Genomic DNA, 25,044 nt, shown 5'->3' with positions numbered 1-25,044 from the left:
CAAAACCACAGGCATGACAGAAAATAAAAGTGCTCATTTGTTTAGACTAATTGCTACTTTCCTGTAAAGAGATGGTCAATTGTTTGTGAGCAAGTTTTTAAAGGGGTCATATGATGCGATTTCATGTTTTCCTTTCTCTTTGGATTGTTACAATCTGTTCGTGAATACATAAGATCCCTAAAGTTGCAAAGACTAAAGTCCCAAAACCAAAGAGACTTTATAAAGTTAAGACTCGTCCACGGCCTCTTAAAACGTCTTGTTCAAAAACGCCCCCACATGTCTACATCACGATGTGGGAAGATTTGCATAACGCCGCCCAAATGTTCACGCAAAGAAAGAAGGCATAACTTTGATTCTCTTTCTAGTATTGTTGCTGCTTCCGCCATGTTGTGGAGATTCTGTGTGTTTCGGTTTGAAAGCGAAACTACTATGTTTGGTCATCCAAAAGAGAACACAACTAGAAATCAGTGGTTAAGTTGTATTTACAACACGGTTCCAGAAAAGTTTAACCCAAATATTCAGATGCGTGCAGTGCATTTTACAGAGAACTGTTCTGAACCTTTGAGAGTAGCCTACAATGACTCGATGTTCTGACCCAAAGTCTGTCAGTATGTTTTCATATTTAAAGAATTTGCCACTGATGATTCAAACGCGTTTTGTAAAAATCAACTCGTTTCAGGAAAGGCAAGGCATAGGGGAGAAACAATAATGTACATTATGTGGAAAATAATGTTGTTGTTTTTTATCTTAAACTGCATAAAATTTCATTACACCAAATACACATAATAATGCTCTCTTTTAGCAACATCATATGACCCCTTTAATTAACTTGAGTAAGGTGCATCTAAGTAGTGCTAGGTTGCTTTGAGGATGGGTCGTTCTCTTTGAGGATAGATTATGTGTGTGTGTGTGTGTGTTTCTGCCTTAGTCATCAACTTTATTGATTTCCAGTAATACTCATTTCAGTCCGTGCCTAGTTGCTTAGTGATGTGCCCAATTGAGTCATACGGATCTCTGGACCTTTTAACACATCTATCATCATGGGACACGTCAAGAAAGCCGTCTGATTTTTTTTTGCACAGCTGCAGATTCTTTGTGGCGGTGGCATTAAAATGACCCTAGTCCCGCTGAGCAGTTAAACATTCTCATTTACCTTGGACCCTCTTATCAGAATTCTGACTCTGGCTCAACATTGTAGATGACAGGCTGTCCATCATATAAGCACAAGCTAATTAATACCAGCACTTTTCAATCGTGGCATTACCGTGATGCTCTAGTTAATGGATTATTGTGATGTCTGGAAGAGTGATTTATTACTCTCTTATTTTCTTTTATGTTTTCACCTTTTTTTGTGGTGGAATTTATTTGACAAGTGGTCTGCTAATTTTATAGCTTTGCAGTTGTCACATAAAAAAAAAAACAATTGAAGATTAATGCAGAACATGGTACTGCACAAGTCTAATGTAACCTTTATAAATCCAAGTGTCATTTGAGCAAAAGCCATATTGGAAATGTGAGCGAGCTGAGTGCAAAAATTTCTGTAAACACAGTGATTGTCAGTCAACCTTTTCCACCAGAAGCATTACACATACAATCCACAGTTGGTTGGCCTTTCTACCATGAAGTTGAAAATGTCAATCCATTTACCAGGAAGTCGATTGATTGAAATCTTATCTAGTGAATTCCTGTTGATTTAAGAAAAGGATGTAAATGCAATGTTTGAAGTAGTTCTTGGGAAAATGTTAAGAGCTCATGTTGTTATAATTACCATGTTGATCTGGACAGCCATCCTTCGAGGGACCCCATCTGCCCCCCATGCCCCTATTCGCCCCTTCCCATCTGCCTCATTCTGCCCCCAGGTTTCTTCTGACGTCGCTCTGTAGCTAGACAACCAAGTTAGAACCACTTCAGAAATGGCTGAAGCTAGTTTAATCATAATAATATACATTGCCATTTGTGAAACACTTGATTGTGTTGGTTTTACACGTTGGTGTGACATGCCTCTGCTATTTTTAACAGTATTTATTATTTATTAAGTATTATGCATGCAGATTTATGACCTCATATTATTTGAGAGATTATATTAGTACTTTTAAAAAGTACTTTATACCATACTACAATTTAAAATAAAACTAAAGACAACGTTGTGACCAGTGTTGGGTGTAACACGTTACAAGTAAAGTGAGTTACATACTCAGATAACTTTTTCAAGTAACTAAAGTAATGCATTACTTTTAAATTTTCAAGAAAATATCTCAATTACTTTCAAATAAGTAACGGCAGCTACTTAGCTATTGGGAGTAAGTGCAAAGGCAGAGGCACTTCCTTCAGCCTGAGGCTTGTTTATTTCACATTAGGTGTGAAACAGCCTTTACAGTTGCCAAAAATAAAACTTTTTAATTCAAATTAAATAAGCAAGCCTGGCTCAGGTGACAAAAAGTAAAGCAGAAGTAATAAAAATAGCTTCTCTAAACCTTTTGTATTCTATCGTTTTGTTTTCTTTTTATTTATTATACAATTAACAAAAGCAAAAAAAGGCCTCTAACACTAGCTTGCTCAATTCTTTTTCCATTCTGTCTGTTTTCTTTTTATTTATTATATAATAAAAAAAAACTTGCTACATGTACTGTGTTAAGCTAACTGAGACTTTTTATAGCACTTGCATATTGTTGCTCTCTTGATGATTTTGATTGCTTCCATTGTACTCATTTATATAAAGCATCTGCTAAATGACTTAATGTAAGTAAATGTAACATATTAAATTACATTCCATTAAAAAAATAAATAAAAAATAACTAAGTGATGCAATTAGTTCCTTTTTTATGGACTAATGCGATGTTGTAAAGAATTATTTTTAAAAGTAAACTTTGCCCAACACTGACTGTGACAGTGAAAAACTTACAGACCTCAAATATACACTTTTCCTTTTTTATCCCTATAGATTTTAACCTCACATTTTGATCAATTTGGATAAAATAAATTATGGGTTCCTTTCGCTTCAATTAGTTCAGAGTATTGTGGTGTACAAAACATATGTATTGACTTTTATTTTTTTATTTTATTTTATTATTATTTTTATTTTTTTGTCTTTGTCTGGTTGTTGGAAAAGCAAAGATCAGCAGATTCCAGGGCCTCAACATACTTTCGTTCATGCTTTCCCCAATCTCTCTCAACAGCTGTGCTTTAGTATTTCTTGTAAATAGTTTATATTTTTAAAATATTTAGATCAGAAATTATTTATTATATTTATGTTCATGTATATTTATTAAAACAAACACATTTTTTTTTTTGCGTCTATCCAAATCTATAACACAACATCCTTTTAAGAGTATTTCGCTTCCTTTATCTGTCACTAGATGGCGCCATATGCTTTGTTATCACATTGCAGAATATTCTACATTTTACATCAACTGGAACGATATCCAAAAACACTTTCATCACTCTGTACGCAATCGTAATCACGAAATCTGATCTGAAAATACTTTCAGTTTTTTTACACTAAGGTGCAGATTCACTTCATAGCCATATACACACAAACCACTCAGCCCTTGCATGGTTCATTTTTGGTCACATTTTTAAAATGATTCTCTTACTGTGTTAAATCGCTGCACCATGATTACCTCAATTTCCTTTTTTAAATGGAATAGCCTAAACGTTAAAGGTTTTTGAAAATATTTGTCATGAAGTACTTTATTTGAACTCTGAAGCAGAAAATTATGCACGAACAATGGTTCAATTGTAAAGTGGCAAGAAGAGTCAAATCTGCATGATTCATGAAATATTAATCTACACATTTGACCAATTTGAACTACTGGTTAATACATACAAAAATAATGATAAAAAAGGATCAAATGCAAAACAGTATTAGAGGGCAACTGTTGAAAAGCAGTAAAACAGATATATTGTTATTGCTTCATATGGCCACTCATTAAAGAGCCACTGAAGTCTTCAGTCATTCCCATTTCTGAAATAGAAAAATAGTACTTTTACTTGCCAAGAATCAAATACATTTTATTGAGTTACAAGAAATAAAAGGAAACAAATCATTTAAACTATTATGTATGTAATTCACCTTTTAATTGCAGATATGCCAGATGACCTAGCAGTGAGAGAAGATAGGAATCATCTGTGGAAAAAGAAAATAGACTACTTTAGTAAAAAATTATTATTGTTACTTTTTAAAAATACTAGGAAAAATACTAACAAACTGAATAACCAAGAAAGAATCATATTTAACAATGGGACCAGATAACAAAATATTAATGTACTAACATTTTGGATTATTCCTGAATATAAATAGAGTTTAAGGTTGTAAAGATAACAATAATAATAATAAGTAATTATAAATGCTTTAAGAACTGACTGTATGAAGATGCTGGTAAGCTTGAACTCTCATTCCACATGTCTCTTTTTCCCGTAGCTCTGTGTCTTACATTAAGACTTCTGTAAGCATCTGCAAGAGAACCACACAACAATTGCAATAAAACTAATATTTAATGTACTTTAAATATACTTTTGTGAATGCCATGAACTTACAAGGTCCTAGTAGGTACCCAGCACTGTTCAGAGTCCATCCCTTCTTCTCTGGATTCTGTGGAATGAACAGAGAAACCCATGAAAGAGATGATGAAAAAACAAACAACTTGTTGAGCTTCAGAAGAGGCAATAGAAGATGTACCTTGAGGGCCATGCCATGGATCCTTGACATATGTGCAGTTAAGACACAGAGGGAGATACAGAGTAAAGCACAACTTGTCTGCATCTGTGAAAAAGACAGTAGACTACATGTAACATACATCTTTATGTATTGTAGAAGAAACAATATTAATTTAAAAACGCTCCTAATTCATACATTTTTACAATTGTTGTTGTATTTATAGGATTTAAATAATTTTTTCAACATTTGTTAAAAGTAATTTGATCTTAAAAATAGCACTTTGTTAGCATCCTCCTCTGATTTCAATAAAATCAGAAATCAATCAGAAATTACACTCCTAAAAAAAAATGGAGGTTATTTTTTGGTATCTATGGTTCCATGAAGACCATTAAACATACATACAATCTTTCCTTTTCACAAAAGATTCTTTATTGCAAAAACGACCTTATAGAACTTTTTTTTTAAAGGTGTATGCATATAATTGTTATTATTTTAATCAATTGTATCTTTGATATAAATCCTCAAGCTGTAACTTAACAGACACAATTCTAAAAATATTAAAGTAGTTAAAGCATTAAACACAACACAGATAATACTTACCTTATAAGAGGACAGATGCTGTTTATAAATATTTATTAAAAGAAATAAATGAATTCCAGAAAAAAAGAGACAGTCTGTAACCTTCTAATAACAGGTTTGCTGCAGGTGTGTGTCTGAATGAGGGACACTATGTCTTTTATACACCCAGCGGCATATAGCATATTAACATAATGAAACTCTATTAGTACAACGGTCATTTGATCATTTCTCATAATTACTGGTGCTGTTTAGCGAGATGAGAGAGAGAGGACAGATGGAAAATGATGAGACAGAATTAGTAAGAGAGTAAGGTAACGCTGTACAGGACAGGAGGAGTAATAGTGCCAAACATATTGAAACAAGCAAACAAACATAGATAGAGTGTAGATCCATCTATCAATCTGTGTGTCTGTCTATCTATCCCTCCACCTGTCTGTCTGTCTATCTATCTATCTATCTATATCTATCTATCTATCTATATCTAAATCTATCCCTCCACCTGTCTGTCTGTCTGTCTGTCTGTCTGTCTATCTATCTATCTATCTATCTATCTATCTATCTATCTATCTATCTATCTATCTATCTCTCTAAATCTATCCCTCCACCTGTCTGTCTGTCTGTCTATCTATCTATCTATCTATCTATAGGATTGTGTATCTGATCAAATGAGATAATACTGAAATCCATTTCATGCCATGATGATCTTCTCCATTTATTAACAGAACTTTGCCCTAGATATAATTACAGCACCTACTGCTCCTTTCCATCCATTAACAGGGAAGCCCTAAAACATTCCACCTAATTATCTACAACTAATTGTGCTAAAGCTGCATTTGGGCATGGTAGGGGGAACAGGCTGACCAGGAAGCGTGTTGAAGCAGGGAATGAAAGCTGAAATTTCAGCCTCCTGTGGGAGGTATAATGGTGACCTCAGATGAATTAATCCTGATCTCTGCCTCTGTGTTTAATTTTTATGCACCCATCTTCTGCTAAGAGCAGGTCAGCTCTTATATGTGACATAATTTATTTTGTCCCCTCTCAGGAAGTTAATGCATATAGAAATAGTTGATAGATGAAATAGATGAAAACAGATACTTTTTTATAAATGTCAAATCTATTAATTGTTGTAAATCTTGCAGCCAGTGAAAAACACGGAAACATCACAAAATGTAATAGCATGACATTTATATACCTTGTATTTCAAAATAAATGCTGCTAATTCAGAGGAGGAAGAGGGGAGTATATGGATCTAAAATGTGTAAGAGTGTGACAAGGGTTGATATTTTATTCATGGTGGGTGTTCTGTACGTCTGCTTTTTGCTGGAGTTGCAAAGATGCTTTGCTCACAGACAGGACCTCTCAAGCAATACAATAATTCAGAATTAAGAATTTACATTACGGACTCTGCCCAGTTTATTTAAGGTAAGTTTACATCTTTATTTCTTATGTGAAACACTATTAAAATATTTTGAGAAATGCCAGTTAGATGCTGATTATATAGAAACGTTGTTTATCTAAAACCTTATTTTCCCGAGAAACCAGTTATAGAGATTTTATTGCAAAAATGTTTAATATTATCAAAAACAATTCTGGCTACAGTAACATTATAAAATTTGAAAATAACTAAAAACACTGGCTGTTTTCACCATCATACAGGATGTAGACCTAAAAAAAATAAAATCGAAATTTACATAACCACTGACGGATGTATTGTCAAATTTTCATAACAGCAAACAAAGCACTTTTGTCCCATTTGCTAGTGCTTGAATAGTTAATGACATTCCTGGGTAAAACGATAGCTTTGGTTTTGTTACCATAGGCAAGGAAATACGAGAATACAAGACACTTCCTGTACCCTGTTCTGTTTTTTAACAAAAACATTCTTATTCAGCTCTCAGGATCACTCCTCTTATCTATGGATACTACTTTCAGAGAACAGCATTTTCAGTATGTGTTAAATTGCTTTGAGTGCAGAAATCACAATGCTATTTTGATTCTCTGTTTGTTAATTATTATATATTGTGAACTATTAAAGACTTTACTCCACATCTTTTACAGTGACCTCTGCTCCATACATTTCCATCTCTCTCTTCTCTTACTTCCTGATAATCAGTGGATCTGTGACCATGTCATTAGGATTCTTAGGATGTCTAGGTTCTCTGAAGAATGTGAAATGTCTGCTGGCAACTGTGAGTCTTCATAGAAACGAAACATGATGGGACATTTATGTGATTAGAGACAAACTTTTATCTTAAAAAATATCGTTTTTGTTAGGAGAATTCCTAAAATGTTACGAGCTTAGTTGTCACCAGCCTCTTGGGAATTGCGCATGTTCTTTGTACAGGTTTTTGTAATACAAGAGTACATTTATCTTCTCCACTCAGCTGTAACAGTGTGTTAAAATAAGCTTTAATTATCTGCAGTATTTTACATTGTTCACGGTTCTTCTCGCGGCTCAGATAGTGTTGTGGGGTTCTTTTCTACACCCAGATGACTGAGGTAACTCAAGCGTGAGAATAAGAAGTCGCACCCATTTTGGTGTTTTTGAGCTATATGCCTATAAAGCTTTAGATAAAAGCATTAATTGCCAGAGGTGTACCCTTGTATATGCTATTATATCATTAGAACTTTAAAGCAAACTTTGACAGGTATATTGGGAAGTTTGAAACAAGATATCACCTCCACCATTATATCTCCACAGGCAAAATGCTGTGGTTGGCATGGAGAAGAAGATTGAGATGACTCTATACCCCGTTCCCGCTACAGCATAGGCAATGCCACTGTTAATGCAACATATGAAATCAAATATCCATTTAAGGGTAACACATGTTTCTTAGATGATATCCTTTCAAATCACACCCATGAGATTTTTGAGCAGGTATAGGGTTTCAGTTTCTACCCAGTGATTATTTTGTAAATTGTGCTCCAACATAACATACATGACATAGCAAATGTATTCCGGTTGAGCCTCTTTTTTTCTCTCTCTCAAAGGGTTGCAGTGAGAATATAAAGGAATGGCTGGACGAAAATCTTCTCATAATTTTGGTAGTTATTTTGGCTATTTCTGTGGTGGAGGTAAGCAAGCTGTCACCAAACACTTCAGACCCCACTCAGAAAATCCTAATAACTATAACCCTATAACTGTCCAAACTTAGAGTTAATGAGAATAAGTAAAATGGTCACTTCAGTGGATATGCCTCGTATCTTACTGTTGCCTTAATTGCACACACCACTGCTGCCCTAGAGAGTCAAATGACAATCATGTTCAGCTGTCCAGGTCTCAGTTTGTGACTAGTGTAGTGTGTCTGAGTGCTTAATGTTTGCATACCGAAATAATGTCAGTCATGTATCACCCCTAAAGTCTGGAATAGACTACACACATTTTAAATCTGAACACATTTTGAAACACTAGGCATCATACACTTGCCAACTTTGTACGGTTACAGACAGGCACAGCGCCAGCACTAAGGGGGTCTAGACCAATATGTGGGGGTGCTAATAAAAATAAATTATATTGATGACGTCAGAGTTACTTTATAAAGAAATTGGGCTAAACCGGGGCTATTACAAATTCTGATGGGGTTATAGCCCCCCTAGCCCCAGTGTAGCACCGTCACTGGTTAGAGAGAAAAACTGGACATCATTCACTAAACGAATGAGGATCACACACTGCCAGATTAACTGTATTCCAGCCTTTTGTATTTCAGGAGTTTATTTTGAAATACTGAGTGAACATGATCCCACTTATTACACGGCTCCTTACCAAAACATTTATATGTGGACATAAAATATTGCCTCAAAATTATTTTAGAATCTTATCAACTACAAATCAAATGGCTTAGTAGTAAGATAAACAACACAACAGCATTACAATCAGTCACTGTGATTTAAGATTGCATTAGTAAGAGAGATCAGTCAAATTAGTTACATTTCATGGGCCGAAAGGATCCTTTGTCTGTTGTCAGTAGTGAAGTGATATAGCCTATTAAGCAAAGCTCACAGAGAAGTTACTTTCAAACCCAGCAAAATTCTGATTTTGATTGAATTCCAGCTGGGAAGAATTAGTTAAACAACAGTAAATGTGACGCACCATATAAATATTTATTTTCAGTCATTCATATGTGTCTTTTTCATATTATTATTTTTGTTATTCAGATGTTAGTAATTTAGAGGATATAGACATTTATTTCATGATTCTCAAAATGCATGTGACTAAGAATGTTCTTGTTTGTTCGGTTTAGCCCTGGGTGAGAAAATAATATGGGTGGGACAGTATAATATTTCACAATTGTTGTGCACACAAAGCAAATGACCTAAATATTGAGGCAATGTGTGCGATACTGTTCTCATACCATGTCTTTTAGATGTAAAATATTAAAACTCAAATTGTTTTTAATTCTATGATGTTTAGGTGACAACAAGAGTTGCACACTGGCTTTTAAAAATGTTTACATTTAATTAAATTGTATCATTTTAAGTAAATTGTGTTAGTATATAAATACACTTAAAAAAAACTGTAATACAACTACTGTTGCTAAATGAAAATAAAACAGTGTATTTCTGCATGAAGTTGATTTTATGTCATAACCCCAGCATTTATGTGTTATTTAAACTGAGGATCTAAATGGTACATGGGACACATAATACCCCATAGCAAGTTATTGTTAGGGCAGGGAGGAGGACAGCACACTTGTTATCAGGTATCATATATATACATGCTGTATTCATTTCCCTCATTAATTCTAGAGCAACACTGCAGACTAGGAAGGTAAGAGAGATATTGTCAGACTATATTTACAGTCATTTTAGTCTATATCATATACTTAATCATTCATTATACTTCATTACTGTCAGTTTGATGAAGACATGAAGATGGGATCCCGCACATTGGTTCTGATCTTGCTTTTAGGTGCTCTCTGTGGTAAGTGGGAAAGAATTTTGACCTTTTCCGAATCACTGTTCTTATAATATGTCTATAATACACTTACAGTAAACTGGTTATGCTTTTTAAAGTATTTAAATCACTTTACATATGATATGCATGTTAATATATATATATAATGTAAGATCATTAAAGTATAATGAATTCAGCACACAAAAGCATTTTTTTTTGTATCACAATTATAACAAAGATTTCACATTTTTGATCTTATTAGTTGCACAGGCACTGAAGTGCAACTACTGCCAGAAGATTGACAGAGACAATCCCACCTGTGATAAGATAGAGGAGAAAGAGTGCAGCAGTGGTTTTGATAAGTGTATTACCATCAAAATGCATCCTCCAGCTTGTAAGTTGACCATATTCTTTTCCTCAGATGTTAAAACTGATACAAACAGGATAGATCCTTATTTAATTTATATTGCATGTGTAAACTGAGATACAGGTGCATTAATTGAAGGAGTGCAATGATTCATAGTATTATTTAATGTGTGCGTTTCTTTTTGTAGATGGTGAGGTGCGCAGATGTGCAAACACTAATGAGTGTGATGCTCAGGTGCCTCCTCAGGTTGAGAAGGAGTGCTGCAACACAGACCTCTGCAACTGATCTGCTCCATCCACCAAATGTATTTTACAGTATGATCTGTGATAATCTTATGCTACTTAAAATGCGCAAACCATGCAGCATACTATCATTGTTATTATTTGACTTTAATTTAATATATAGGTAAATGTAAGTAGAGAGTAATATAAAGAAATAAAATCTGGCCAGCAAAACAAAAAACAATGATTCTTTTTTTTTTCTAAAACATTTGTGTGTGTGTGTGTGTGTACTATAAGAGCTTTGAAATGTACAACAATTAAACTCTAAAAACAAAACTGCTCAGTAAGCATTCAGACAAAAATAACTTCTCACCCAGACCAAACAACAACAACAACAAATGCAGACACAGAAACACCACGCAGTGCCAAAGAAAAATTTCCTTGACTATTTTTGTTCTTGCTTTGTTTGCAAAGTCAATTCAGTTCCTAACATTCATCTGTAAGGCAAAAAAAAATAAAATTATCTATAAGGCCATGCTTGGTCTTTTGCCATCCTACATCTGTAGTTTGATCACAAGGAGAAGTGTTGGTCTTATTCATTGCGATCAAATGATCACTTGCTGCTCTTTGTTCCATTTGCCTGTACAGAACTGGGAAAAAGGGCTTTTGTCTACTCCGCTCCTTCTGCATGGAACTTTTTGCAAAAAGACTTGAAATTATCTGAACAACTTATTTTTAAATAAAATATAAAATAATAATAATATATATAATATACAGATGCCTTAAAGGTACTTAATAGTGCTTTTGTTCAATCGGAACCTTTTCTTAACCATCACAGAGATAGTAGCATATTTTGTTTAAAGAACATGAGCCCAACATAACTTAGGTTTTGTGTGTTTGTCCAGTGTTGAAGTTGTTGTAATTTTTGAACTTCACTCACTAAATAGCCTGCAGCTGTATGTGTCATCAAAAATGGTTTGTCACATTTATCCACAGTTTTTTTTCCCTTAACATGGTTAATACAAGGTCTCAAGTAGTTTTGTCCTGTATTTGTCTAAAATATCTATATTAAACTCACTTCAAGTGTAAAATGTTTACCGCTCACCCCTTCTTTAGATGATTTTCCAAACTGAATTTAAACATGTTAATTTAATGGCATACTCTACCACTAGTTAGCATTTTTGACACTTTTATTTTTAAATAATACTAATTTAATTACAAATTTAACTATTTCCCACATGTATTATAAACAAAATAAAGGCTTCTTTCTTTCACTATCTATGCCTACTCATATTTTTAATTGATCATTAAAAAATAATGAATTATAATAAAAAAAAACAATTGCAAATATTTTCTAAAGACAGTCATATATTTGTGTCAAAAAAACTAGATTAAACATTTTTAAGATCATAGAAAACAAATTTTAAATCAATGTGTCCAAAATTGTGAATGGTATTATACATGAAACCTTTTTCAAATCATATTACACTTCACCAAACTGTCAAAAATACATGAAGTACAATGGACCCTTTTCACAAGACCGAAAAACTAGAAAATGTGAAAAAGGTCAATTTTGCTTTAGGACACAAGAGAAAGAACAACAAGAGACGATATTGTTTAACTGTACAGCATAAAACCATTATATTATGTAATTACAAAAACTTAATTACGGTCATATTTTCCACCACAATTACTGGCTCGTTGCCTTTAAAAAACACTCATATAATAACAGCTGTTTAAACTTCAGAAGGAGAAAAATGAATTGATTTAAATGAGATTTTCAGGCTTTTTGCAAGATTCTCTTTGTTTTGTGAACAGAACAGCAGTAACAAAAATGTGAACATTGCTCAAATGTTCAAAGCAGCTGACACAGTCAGCAACAAGTTCAGAGCCCCTCTTCCTTGTCTATATACATATGGGCTGGCATCGTCTGAAATGCCGACACCGGCACAGTCACCGGAACAGTCAGAGAAATAGAGGTGGGCTCGGATCCTGACGGTGGCGCCTGCAGGGGTTGGCTGTGCACTATGTCTGTCTGAGGCATGGAGGATGAGGACTCAGTGTCGCGGTGGGTGCGCACATGCTTGCGTAGGTAGGCAGCGAAAAGAAAAGCCTTTCCGCAAACATCGCAGCAATGCGGCCGATTAGTCGAGTGGATGCGCTGGTGTTTACGAAGCCCTGCTTTATTCAGAAAACCCTTACTGCACTGGTCACAAACGTGAGGACGTGGCTTGGGGTGCAGTTTCTCGTGTGCTTGCAGTTCAGCCAGCTGAGCAAACTCTGCCTGGCAGGTCACACAAACATGTGGGCCGACATGCAAAGCTGAAACCACAGAATCGGACGGGGGAGAGACAGTGTGAAGGCTGGTATGGGCCTGCACTTCCTCCCATGTCCCGAATATCATATCACAGTGAGAGCAGGAGAACTGGGGAAGGGTGGGAGGAAACATCTGAGCCGTTTCAGGAGTGACCTGGACCTGTAACGGTCTCTCGGACAAGTGTGTCCTTTCATGTTTGCGCAAACTGGATGACACAACAAATGACTTGAAGCACAGCTGGCATTTGTAAGGACGCTCCCCTGAATGCACCCTTCTGTGTTTGTTCAGACTTGAGCGCTCCGTAAAGGACTTGCCACATTCCGTGCAAGAAAAAGGCCGCAGCCCGGAGTGAACTAGCATGTGGCGACGCAGATCCCAAGAAGCGACGAAAGCTTTATCGCAACTTTGGCATTTGTAGGGCCGCTGACCTGAGTGCACACGCTGATGCACCGCAAGGTCTGCTGGCTGCCGAAACCTCTTAGTGCACTTGTCACAAGGGTACGGCTTGAATCCTTGATGCGCCCGTTGATGTCGGCGGAAACTAGAGGGATCGGAGAACATCTTGCCGCACTGTGGACACAAGAAGGGTTTTTCACCCGAGTGGGTACGAAGATGGGACTGGTATGAGGACAGCTGAGTAAAACCTTTGCCGCACTCTTCACACTGATACGGCTTGCTCTTGGAGTGGATTCGCAAGTGGCACGCCAAAGAGGACGACCGGGAGAAGGCTTTGCCACAGTCCGAACACAGAAAAGGCTTCTCACCCGTGTGCGAACGCTCATGGTTCTTCAAGTCCTTCAGCTCCGTGTATGTTTTACCGCACTGGCCACATGAATACGGCCGGTGGCCTTGGTGATTACGCCGATGCTTGCGGAACACCGAAGGGTCGGCGAAACTCTTCCCACACTCGGAACAAAAGTAAGGCTTCTCCCCGGTGTGTGATCGTTGGTGTACTTTCAGTTTGGATAGTGTGGGATAACTCTTAGAGCAATGAGGGCAAGAATGAGGCCTTTCACCACTGTGCTGTGTCATGTGGATACGCAGGCAAATGGCCTGCATAAATGCCTTGCCACAGTCAGAACAAACAAACGGTTTCTCCCCTGTGTGTGAACGGCTGTGGTTGCGTAACTCCGTTGGAGTCTTGTAAGCCTTATTGCAGTGTGGGCACTGAAACGGACGCTGAGCAGAGTGGGAGCGCTGATGCTTGGAAAGCTGCGCACGGCTGGAGAATGTCTTTGTGCACTTACCACAGGTGTATTGCTGCGGTTTGTCTTTACCATGTACCGACAGCTTGTGGCTCTGTAGAGCTGAAGAGCTGCTAAAGACCTCTTGACAGGTCGAGCATTTAAAAGTGTGCAAAGTTTTTGGTGGTCTCCCTTTGCCTCTTCTTCTTGGAGGTTGTTCTGATGAGTTGTCTGGTTCCTTGTTGAGCTCAGTCTCAGAAGGCGGAGGTGTATACTGCTCTGTGGTTGGTGGACTACCTGGATGAGGTGAAGCCATCCTGATGATGCTGGAGAGAACAAGATACACAATGAATACCTTTAATTTGTTTTAATTTAGAATTAAATTTACTTAATTTACTTAGTTATTATTCCACTTACATTTGGCAGATTCATTTGTATATACTTGTATTTATCATAATTTACATTCTCTGCTGTTATATGTTACTCTTTTTTCCAATTTTATTTTCATTCTTTTTCAGGAACAATATATTACATAAATGATAATAATTACATTAATTTTTTTATATATATATTAATTATCAATCTATAATAATATTGTATAATAATAAGTATTATTATTGTTATTATTAGCCTATTATTTCTTTTACTTGACCACTGACCAAAAACATTTGTTTTTAAATATATTTTTCCCCCTGTCATTTAGTATATTTTGTCTTATGACAATGGTGGCAAATTTAGGTTAACACAGATTTATGTAAGAACAAATATTGCAGTAACTATCATATTACATTTGGTGTGCTAAACTATAGAGTACATAAAAAACTACTATGTAGTATTTTGGCAGAAACCATGTTGAATATTTTATAAAAGAATGTTAAAGGGGTCATATGATGTTCCTAAAAAAATAGCATTGTGTATTTGGTGTAATGAAAAATGTTTATGTGGTTTAAGGTTCAAAAAACATTATTTTCCACATAATGTACATTATTGTTGCTCCTCTATGCCCCGCCTTTCTGAAATGTGTCGATTTTCACAAAGCTCATCGTTCTGAAAAGCGAGGTTTGCTCCGATTGGTCAGCTATCCAGTGTGTTGTGATTGGCCAATGTGTCCCGGCTCGACAAACAAAACCAATAAAGACCCATTACAAACGAGGATTTTGTTGCATCCAGTGGGAACATAATTACTTATTATAAGGACTTACACTGTCTTTTTACGCGTTGTGTTGCATCATGCCGCATAAAAATAAAACCATGCCTGCATTTGAAACAGAGAAACGAGTTGCTACTCTACAGGTGCTACTCTACACTGCTTAAAACTCGCGTTTGAATCATCAGTGACAAATCCTTTAAATATGAAAACATACTTACAGGCTGTGAGTCAGAACAGAGCGCAATGTAGGCTACTCTCACAGGTTTAGAACACAGTTCTCTGTAAAATGTGCTGCACACATCTGAATATTTAGGTTGAACTGTTCTGGAACAGTGTTGTAAATACAACTTAACCACTGATTTTTAGTTGTGTCCTCTTTTGGATGACCAAACAAAGTATTTTGGTTTCGCAACAAAACACACAGCATCTGTCTCCACAACATGATGGCGGCAGCAACAATACTACAGCGAGAATCAATTACGCCTTCTTTTTTTGCGGGTACATTTGGGTGGTGTTATGCAAATCTTCCCACACAGTGACGTAGTCATGTGGAGGTGTGTTTAAACTAGGTGTTTTAGGGGAGCATGGGCGAGTCTTAACTTTTAAATATAATATCTCTTTGGGTTTGAGACTTTAGTCTTTGCATCATTAGGGATCTTTTCTATTCAAGAACAGCTTGAACTGCAAAGAAAAAGGAAAACTTGATCATATGACCCCTTTAATTCGCTGGGATGGGGCAAGCAGCACAAAATGGCGAGCATTAGGACCTCAGGGACAATAGGGAAAAACGCTCTTCTTCTCAAAAGGAAGTTGGCATCTGAGCTGCTTGTGTACAAAACTGAATTACATTGCGATGTTAAAAGAAATTAAACATAACGACCATGACCAAATCGAAGCAATGCAAATGCAACACAGTGGCAATTCAAGCAGCTAATGAACATGTCTTTAACGCATACAACTACTCTTTTATTTTGCACTATCACACAAAATGGCTGGCTTTAGGACCGCATGAACACGCGAAGCAATTTGCAGTCGGACGCTTTCTTGGACGCTTGTCACTTCATCATAATCGACGCATTTTTGTGGCCGTTTTTTATATCTTTAGTATGCCTACAAAATGTGGATTACGTTACGTACCTTTTGTGCTATCAGGAGAGAAGGGTGTATCTTTGAGAATGAATTTCAAATCGTTCAATCTCAGGAGAAGAAGAACGGCGGCTTTAGGACCACGACGAAATTATCAAGTGAACGCCGAGATGTGAGCCTTCATGACTTCCTCACTCACCACCTGGGAATGCCTACAAAACGATCTTGAGTTTTTCTTAAATTAAGAAGCTTTCAAACATCTGCTGTGTTGGTGTTCTTGCTGTGTTTCTACGGACTCCAGTGCACGGTGAGTGGGGTGAATGGGGAGGAGAGACTGAGAGCCTGTGGGAGGAGAGATATCTATCGCTTCAATGTACGTGGATGTGCAGTTGTTCTGAGTATATAGAGTTATATAACAAAATCTGAATAGGCTGAAAATAATGGTGCGGTTAACTGTCTAATAATGTGTAACTGTGCATTTGCAAAGGGTTTATTTTAAGAGTGGACAAATACTGAGCATTTTTAACAATGGAAGCTGTTATTTACATTAATGACAACATTAAAGAATAATAATAATAATAAAAAGAGGCTTCGAAAATATAATGTTATGGGCGGAACAAATTCCTAGAAGTTCTGATAGCAAAATAATGTTTCATTGTGTTTAACTTAACGTTACTTATAATATAAGAGTAGCGATTTCTGTTTGCATTTGTGGCGACAAAACTACAACATTGTCACTAGTGAGCAAACGTTTTGCGAAAAGCGGGACTAAATTAATCCATTAAATTATTCAAATAATTGTAAGAGGGCTTGAAATGATATAAGTAATGTTTAAACCAGACTGTATAAAAACAGGTTTAAACTAACGTACGGACTTTTTTCACTGATGCACATTTCCTATTTCCTAGCAACAAGAGCAGGAAGTGAGTCGAGTGGGATGGGGGTAAAAGACAATTGGTAGAAAAGAAGGACGAACACGCCCGTCCGTGTTCTAAAAAAAAAAAAAAAGTGAACGGAGTGTCATCATTACTTACACCAACTTCAAACAGCGAGACTGCAACATTCAGTATGTATATTACTAGCGTCATTTTTTTTAGTATCAGTAGGTTAGTTTTAGCCGCAGTTTCTAGCCGCCAAATGCTAACTAGCTCGCAACGGGATGGGATGCTACAGTCTTTCCCAAATAACGCTACATATTTTATTCCGTTCATCTCAAGGACAGTTTGTGTACAGTACTAATTTAGACTACGTCTAGAGGACTATTAAAACTATCAAATCAAGATTGTGTCTGTGTAGCTAACTGTTAGGCTAATTTACCGGGGAAGTGTTTACCGTGTCAGCAGAGCTCCATTGTGTGAGGCAGTCTGTCATCTAACTGCTGGAGCCCGTGAGGTGATCCTTCATGTTGTCCATTCATCTGTAGAAATTCTATCTAAAATCCATTATAGTTAAGAGATGCTTTCAGATCCAGACAGATATGCTGTATCAGCATTTTTTTGTAGAATGGATATAAAAAAAGAATAAAATATGTGAGACTGAAGGTTTCGTGATTGATGGTAAATAGGTATGAATGGATATAAAAATCAATGTATGTACTTTGTTTTTTATATAACCTCCAAGTTGGTTTAATCATTGTTTGTATAAAAACGGGTGTTTTTGTACTATTAATGAAAACTTTTGTTATGTGAACATTCGAAAAATTGTGTATAAAAGGGGCAATTCACCCAGAAAAGAAAAGTCATTATTTATCCTATGAAATCCATCTTATTTTGTCCCAAGTTCTGGTCCCATTTTAATTTTAATTGATTAAAATGGTAACAATAATAGAGAATCTGTTTTAACCTTGTCTCAAACTCATATTTACTCACCCTCAGCCCTGTAGAAGTTTCTTCTGTTCTTCTAACAGCATTAAAGGAGATGTCAGGCAGAATGTCCGCTTCAGTTAGCATTTACTTTTATGACATTTTTAGTCCATACAATAAAAGTGAATGTTGACTGAGATTCAATATGTAAAGAATATCAGAACATGAGGTTAACTGATAGAACCATCAGAATCCTCAGTTCTAGAATAATTTTCTCTACAAATGAGAACAGTGTTTTATTGTAAAGTTTTATTGTTAGAATACTTCCTTTTATTGATTTCTTCATTGGTTATGTAAACTCAGAGCTTTTTGTCTAGACTTAGTCACATTAGAAAGTAATGTTAATGTTAGCTTTTTATCATTTTCTTATGCATCTGCCCAGTGCAAACGTAATGCTAAATAATGTATGGGTTTTCCTGTTACAGATTTCATCCAGTGTCTGCGCTTGCATCATCTTCCCAATGACGTTTTTCCAATGGAATGGAACAGATGGTATTGTCAGCTAATTTTTTGAATGTTGCTTTTACAGTCAGACCTCTCAGAACGGGCCAATTTGATAATAGCTAGGACAGGTGTATCCCTCACACTCCTTCAAACTGGCTCTTGTTGACATTTCTTATTATTATACTATACCACTATGGCTATGCAAGAGCCAGGCCAGACCAAAGGCTTTTTGTGTAGACATTGTGGTGTAGTATGTGCAAGCATGCCCAGTCTTTTGGAGCATACAGAAACTTTTCATCAGTCAGAAGAGGAACGGAAGTTCAAATGTGTTGAATGTGGACGAGGCTATAGGCATGCTGGCAGCTTGGCTAACCACAGAAAAACACACGAGGTTGGCTCTTTTCAGTGTCATATATGCTCCAGGAAGCTCTCCAATGCATTGGCTCTCAAAAGTCACCTGCGCATCCACACATCTAGAAAGAAATATTCTTGCAAAGAATGCGGAAAGGCTTTTCGTCTTGCAACTCAGCTGGTCACCCATCAAAAGGCTCATCGCAATAAAGAGTCTCAACTCAGGACAAAGGATTCTGCAAATAGTCTTATTGAAAGTAATTATAAAGATGTTGAGTTGCTACAAATAGATGAGATGGAATTTGACATTATACCAGACTTGCAGCCAGACATGAAGCTAAATATTGCTCCAGTGAGCAGCCTTAGTAATGGTGCAGTGTCAGAACACATTTCAAATTCCACCACGGAAAGTGACATGGCAGCTGAAGATGATGCTGGAGACAGACCGTTTAAATGTGACTTGTGTGACAAGACATACAGACATCATGGCAGCCTCATAAATCATAAGAAAACTCATCAAATGGGAGTATTTCAGTGTCCAGTCTGTTTTAAACGGTTCAATAATCTTTCTGCACTTAATAGTCACCAGCGAATCCACAGTAAAACACACGGTCGTCTCAGTGTGCAGACCTCTAAAGCTGCCCTCACAGACTGCAAGCAAGAACTTGCCCCTCATGTTATGCCACAGAATGGTAATACTAATATAAATTTTTGTCATCTTTGTCAGGTTGCTTTTGCTAATGATGATGAGTTTCAGAATCATATCCTGTTGCATAACTCCTCCTCTGTGTCATTTGAGCTCCCTACCAACTTGTCAGAGGAGCACAGTTTCTCTTACAATGATAGTGTTACTCATTCTCCAGAGTCTAATCCTTATCCCCCCTCTAGTGACACTCCACCATTGCCTCCGTTACTCGATAAAGCTATTGATTATGACCAATCAGATGGGCCATTGGAAAATGGTCATATTTATCTACCCAACTCTTTAGATGAAAATCCATTGACTCTGCATGCTCAGGGACAGCCAATGGCTCTACCATCAGAAAACCTCAACCCTGATCATTCAGCACAGGGTACTGATAACATCAAAGTAGAAGATGCTGACAGTTCTGATCGCCGATTCAAGTGCAACATCTGTGGGAAAAACTACAGGCATGCAGGCAGTCTTATAAATCACAAACGATCGCATCAAACCGGGATCTTTCAGTGTTCCATCTGCCACAAGAACTACCCACATTTGGCAGCTCTACGGAGCCACCTTCGGATCCATAAGGGGAGGCCCACATCTTTTCCTGCTAGTTCTGAGGGTGACTGGCTTTCCTCAGAACCCTTGACGCATGAGAACCAACAGAACTGTTTTCCATCAAATGAGGAAGATGTAAGTGGAATATTAGACCTTTCTCAGGACCTGATAGATTCTGTGCAGCATGAATCTGATGAGGAGCATGTGAATGAGCTGAATGCTACTGAATTTCATGAGCAGTTTGACAATTCCTTCTCAGATGAGCACCTACCTCAGGATGAACACCTCATGGAGAGGCACATGTGTGCTGACTGTGGTAAGACATTTACTGATATTGCAGGAATCAAGTCACACATGTGTCCCCTCCTGAACCAGCAGTATCAGACCAAGATGAATGACTCACCCGGTCACATGGACTTTCACAACACAAAGCATAAACATTTCATAGGAGAGTCAGGTGAAGGTGTTGGTCATGAAGGACATGACAGCAGTGCAGCAGAGGCCTATTTTAGACCACAGACCTTTCATGACAACATTCATGGGCCGTTGAGTGAGAGTGAAGCTAAAGCTGAATGTGAAGATGATGAAGAAGAGGACGATGGAGAGATGTATCAGTGCTCAGTGTGTGGGAATCACTATACTAGCATGTGTGCACTGCGAAGCCATCTCAGAGGTCATACTCAAACTCATGCGGCACCTTCAGCATGTGGCCCATCATCCTTGTCTTCGCTAGAGGTCAAGAAAGATGAAATTAGTGAAAATCAGCAGGGTGACTGCAGTCTGATTATCTGCAGCACTTGTGGAGAGAGCTTTACAAAGAAACAGGAACTACAAGCACACCAGCTGCTGCATAGCAATATGGAAGGTAATCCACAAGAACAATTTGTATCCAACCACCAGAATGAGCTCAAACCAAAAGTGGAAATCGAAAGTATTATCTGTGGGAAATGTGGCATAAGCTGCAGTGATATTTATTACATCAGTAACCACAACTGCACAGGACAACGAGATGGACAAGTGGGGGAGAAATGTGGGGAGAAACCGCTTCTTAGAAGTACATTTCAACAAGAACTTTTGCAGGAGAGTTCACATGATGGAGAGCGTCAGTACAAGTGTGACCAATGTGGTCGTTCGTACAGACATGCTGGATCATTACTCAATCATAAGAAGTCTCACAAAACTGGAGTGTTTCGCTGCTTTGTTTGCCAAAAGCGTTTTTATAATTTGCTGGCTCTCAAGAATCACCAGAGAACACACTTTGATGTTAAAAAGTAAGTGTTTAAAATATATGTTCAAATTAAACCTCAAAATTTGATTGCTTTGAAAACAAAAGTGATTGTATAAGATCATAATAAATCTATAAGTTATTTTTCTCTACCAGGCATAGATGCACAGAATGTGGGAAAGCATTCAAAATCTATAAACAACTATTGAACCACCAGAGGGTACATCAGGAAAACAAGGCTAAGATTGAAGAGCTCAACAAACAAATCCAGACACTCATGCAGGTGAGTGGGAATGCCTCAGGAAGTGGAATGCAGGAACTTAATTCCAGCAGAAAGAGAATGAGCAGACGCCATAAGCTACGGCAGACCTCTAACAGTGATCAGTCTAGCCAAGAAGAAGAGTGCCAGATGGGAGATCCCAGGGACCCTCGCCCTTTTGTCTGTGATCAGTGTGGGCGAAGTTATCGGCATGCAGGAAGCTTAGTCAACCACAAAAACTCGCACAAGACAGGTGAATATTATTGTGCTTTGTGCAACAACACTTATTCCAACCAGCTAGCAATGAAGAACCATTTACGAATACACTTTTCTGTCAAAAGACACCGCTGCCAAGACTGTGGAAAGGCCTTCAGGGGAAACAAACAGTTACTCAAACACATTTGTTCAGCCAATAAAAGAAATGCAGCAGCAAGAGGAAAGGTCAGGGGCCAGAAACAAGAAAAGAATTTGACTTGCAAGCAGTGCCATCTTGTATTTCCAGATACTGAACTACTTGAAGGACACACCTGTAGCAAAGAGATTGCCCCTGATTCTGTCCCCCCAAGAGATGTAGATGGTGACGATGATGCAGACCTAGAAAAAGAGGAACGACCATTCAAGTGCAACATTTGTAGTCGCAGTTACCGTCATGCTGGGAGCTTGTTGAACCATAAGAACACTCACAAAACCGGCCGTTTCACCTGCTCCTTCTGTGCCAAGCCCTTTTCCAATCCCATGGCTTTACGAAACCACACACGCATTCACACGCAGAAAAAAAAGTATGTCTGTCCTACTTGTGGTAAAGCTTTCCGTCTCTCCAGCATCCTGTACAATCATCAAAAAATCCATGCACGGGATGTAACTCATTACAGCTGCCAAACATGTGGCAAAAGCTTCCAGGGAAAGTCTGGGCTAAAGAGACATCGCTGTTACCTAAATGGTAATCCAAACTCTACTGTAAATCAAGATGGCGTGGACAAATGCTACACGTGAGTCATTTCTTTTCTTACACTTTTTTTTGAACACCTATCCTTCATCTGATGCCAATCTTTTACTTTGTTACAGGTGTGATCAGTGCGGACGCTCTTATAGACATGCCGGTTCCCTTCTCAACCACAAGAAGTCTCATTCTGCTGACCTCCTTCACTGCACTCTCTGCCTCAAAACATTCATGGACCCTCTGGATTTAGAGAGCCATTCTCAAATGGCTCGCCACTGCTGTCCAGATTGCGGAAAAACCTTCTGTGAGCTTGCACACCTTCAGAGCCACATGGAGGTGCATAGTAAGGGACTCCCCTATTATTGCAACATGTGTCAACAGAACTTCCCAAACCTGGCTAGTTTTCAGCAGCACCAGGAGCTCCATGGCAGCTTGCAGGGGCAGTCAAACCATGAGCAAGGTGTGCAGATGCAGCAGGATTTAGGCTGGGACTCGGCACTAGACCAACAGATAGGAATTCAGAGCCTTCCTAAGATCGATTCAGCCTTCAGCCGAGCGTACGGATTCCCTGAGCCTCAAGACCAGCAGGAAAGTAGCAAGGGACATGAGAAAAATCATGTGTGTGAGCACTGTGGGCGCACTTACCGCCATGCTGGTTCGCTGCTCAACCACAAGAACAGCCACAAGACTGGTTCCTTCTTCTGCTCGGTCTGCCAAAAGGAGTTCACCAATCTCATGGCACTGAAGAATCACCAGCGCATTCACACAGAACCCAAACGCTATCAGTGCCTGGAGTGTGGCAAGGCCTTTCGGGTCTCCACCCAGCTTATCTGCCACAGGCGCATCCACACCAAAGAGAAGCCCTTCTCCTGCCTCCTTTGTGACAAGCGTTTCTCTAGCAAGTCCAACCTTCGCCACCATCAGAAGATGCATCAAAATACCCAACAGACTTATGAGTCCTCCTTCAACATGGATGATAATGCATTCGTGGGACTGGGTATGGACCCTTTCCTCTAAGGCCATGCCCCAGTCTTGTCGCCCCAAGGAAAGATTTCAAAACAATATTATATTGCAAGACTCTTTCTCCACCTAAGGCCCAAGGCCAATAATCGTACAACATCAGGTTTTCTGCTGTACTTGTCTAGATTGTGTCACACACAGATGCTAATCTCGGCATGACTTGCCTCCTTTACTGTTGTGTTTTTAAATATTGTTCTTTAATGGACACTTAAGACTGGCATTGATAAGATACTACCTCTGGCACGGACAGTAATACTCTAGACAATTTAGGATAAGTGACAGTGCCTGTCAGAGACCATTTTAGATTTTTATTTTATTTCACTTGTTTTGTGTCCCCAAACAGTGCACAAATTGTTTGGTACTATGATAGGTCTCAGACTGAGTATTTCTGTCCAGATTCTTACCTAGTGATGCCTTCAAGAGCCTGACCAATTATTTGGCATAATCGGAGGGGGAACAAAACAAGCTGTTATGATTGTTAAAGGTATTATAGGGATAAAAGGATACATGCTATCCTTCTAATTATGTTTGTATTAAGTGCTTCCATATTTTCAGGATATCATACTGCTCATGGTAGATGTGCTGTAATCATCGTCTCATTAAGACCAACATACTCTTGATGTCCCTGCAGTTTCATAATGGATGACACTGGTAAGGCTGTTAAACAGCAACCTTCACTTTAGGCCTGTCTTGTAGAAAATCATAAAGATATTTATTTAAATAGAACTATTTATACCTTATAGTAATATTTTAAATGTAAGCATATTTCGTGTCTTTAATACTATTACATGTGGTAGACATTATGCATGGTATATAAAGTGCATACTTTTCTAGTAAATGTTTTATGAAGTGGAAGTATATTCAAGATTTTGGAGCACAAAAACATTAATGGGACCCCAACCAAAAAAATCCATAAAAATCCATGATCGGTCAGGCTCTATTAGGGCAGGAATTCACAGACTAAACTCTTCAACAGTTTTTTTTTTTTTAAATGCTCAGGTCTCACTTCTTACTAGATGCAATGTAAGGAAATACATTTAGCTTGATGCTTCTAGCATCAAGGCTTCTGTGTCTGTCTTTGATGCCAGACTAAATTTCAATGTGCCATTTCATATCACCATGTACTTGGATTAAATTATTTGTAAAACGGTATCCTATTAAGGCCTATAGACAGGTGCTTACTGATTATCTAAGAGTAGAATTTGCAAACCTATATGTATTAATGGCTTCAGTGCATTTGACAAA

The 25,044-nt window shown here is 37.7% G+C and overlaps 4 protein-coding genes across 7 annotated transcripts; 2 read left to right on the top strand and 2 right to left on the bottom strand.

Annotated features, from left to right (window-relative positions):
• Positions 1-3,598: 3,598 nt before the first annotated feature.
• LOC132121563 (galanin peptides-like) lies at positions 3,599-14,412 on the bottom strand. 3 transcript variants are annotated; one of them, XM_059531084.1, is made up of 6 exons: positions 5,339-5,681; positions 4,679-4,762; positions 4,537-4,591; positions 4,364-4,453; positions 4,073-4,126; positions 3,599-3,964 (listed from the first exon to the last, which is right to left on the bottom strand). In XM_059531084.1, exons 2-6 carry the CDS (start codon positions 4,760-4,762, stop codon positions 3,906-3,908), a joined length of 342 nt encoding a protein of 113 aa, XP_059387067.1. In that variant the 5' UTR covers positions 5,339-5,681; the 3' UTR covers positions 3,599-3,905. The 3 variants fall into 3 exon arrangements, with proteins under 3 accessions (XP_059387067.1, XP_059387066.1, XP_059387065.1); XM_059531083.1 differs by having other exon boundaries at positions 3,601-3,964; positions 5,258-5,681; XM_059531082.1 differs by lacking the exon at positions 5,339-5,681 and adding an exon at positions 14,283-14,412 and having other exon boundaries at positions 3,602-3,964.
• LOC132121083 (CD59 glycoprotein-like) lies at positions 9,955-11,026 on the top strand. Its single transcript, XM_059530264.1, has 4 exons — positions 9,955-10,004; positions 10,091-10,157; positions 10,393-10,524; positions 10,685-11,026. Exons 2-4 carry the CDS (start codon positions 10,103-10,105, stop codon positions 10,780-10,782), a joined length of 285 nt encoding a protein of 94 aa, XP_059386247.1. The 5' UTR covers positions 9,955-10,004; positions 10,091-10,102; the 3' UTR covers positions 10,783-11,026.
• Positions 12,332-16,652, bottom strand: LOC132121562 (zinc finger protein 668-like). Its single transcript, XM_059531081.1, has 2 exons — positions 16,507-16,652; positions 12,332-14,545 (listed from the first exon to the last, which is right to left on the bottom strand). The coding sequence occupies exon 2, from the start codon at positions 14,533-14,535 to the stop codon at positions 12,604-12,606; it is 1,932 nt and encodes a 643-aa protein (XP_059387064.1). The 5' UTR covers positions 14,536-14,545; positions 16,507-16,652; the 3' UTR covers positions 12,332-12,603.
• On the top strand, positions 16,619-24,614 carry LOC132121561 (zinc finger protein 62 homolog). Of its 2 annotated transcripts, XM_059531079.1 has the most exons (5): positions 16,619-16,762; positions 17,364-17,521; positions 18,743-21,626; positions 21,737-22,828; positions 22,905-24,614. In XM_059531079.1, exons 3-5 carry the CDS (start codon positions 18,955-18,957, stop codon positions 23,794-23,796), a joined length of 4,656 nt encoding a protein of 1,551 aa, XP_059387062.1. In that variant the 5' UTR covers positions 16,619-16,762; positions 17,364-17,521; positions 18,743-18,954; the 3' UTR covers positions 23,797-24,614. The 2 variants fall into 2 exon arrangements, with proteins under 2 accessions (XP_059387062.1, XP_059387063.1); XM_059531080.1 differs by lacking the exon at positions 17,364-17,521 and having other exon boundaries at positions 16,620-16,762.
• Positions 24,615-25,044: the final 430 nt, after the last annotated feature.

This window comes from Carassius carassius, chromosome 39, assembly GCF_963082965.1.
Source record: "Carassius carassius chromosome 39, fCarCar2.1, whole genome shotgun sequence".
Taxonomy (NCBI): domain Eukaryota; kingdom Metazoa; phylum Chordata; class Actinopteri; order Cypriniformes; family Cyprinidae; genus Carassius; species Carassius carassius.
This window is presented reverse-complemented; position numbering and strand designations above follow the sequence as displayed.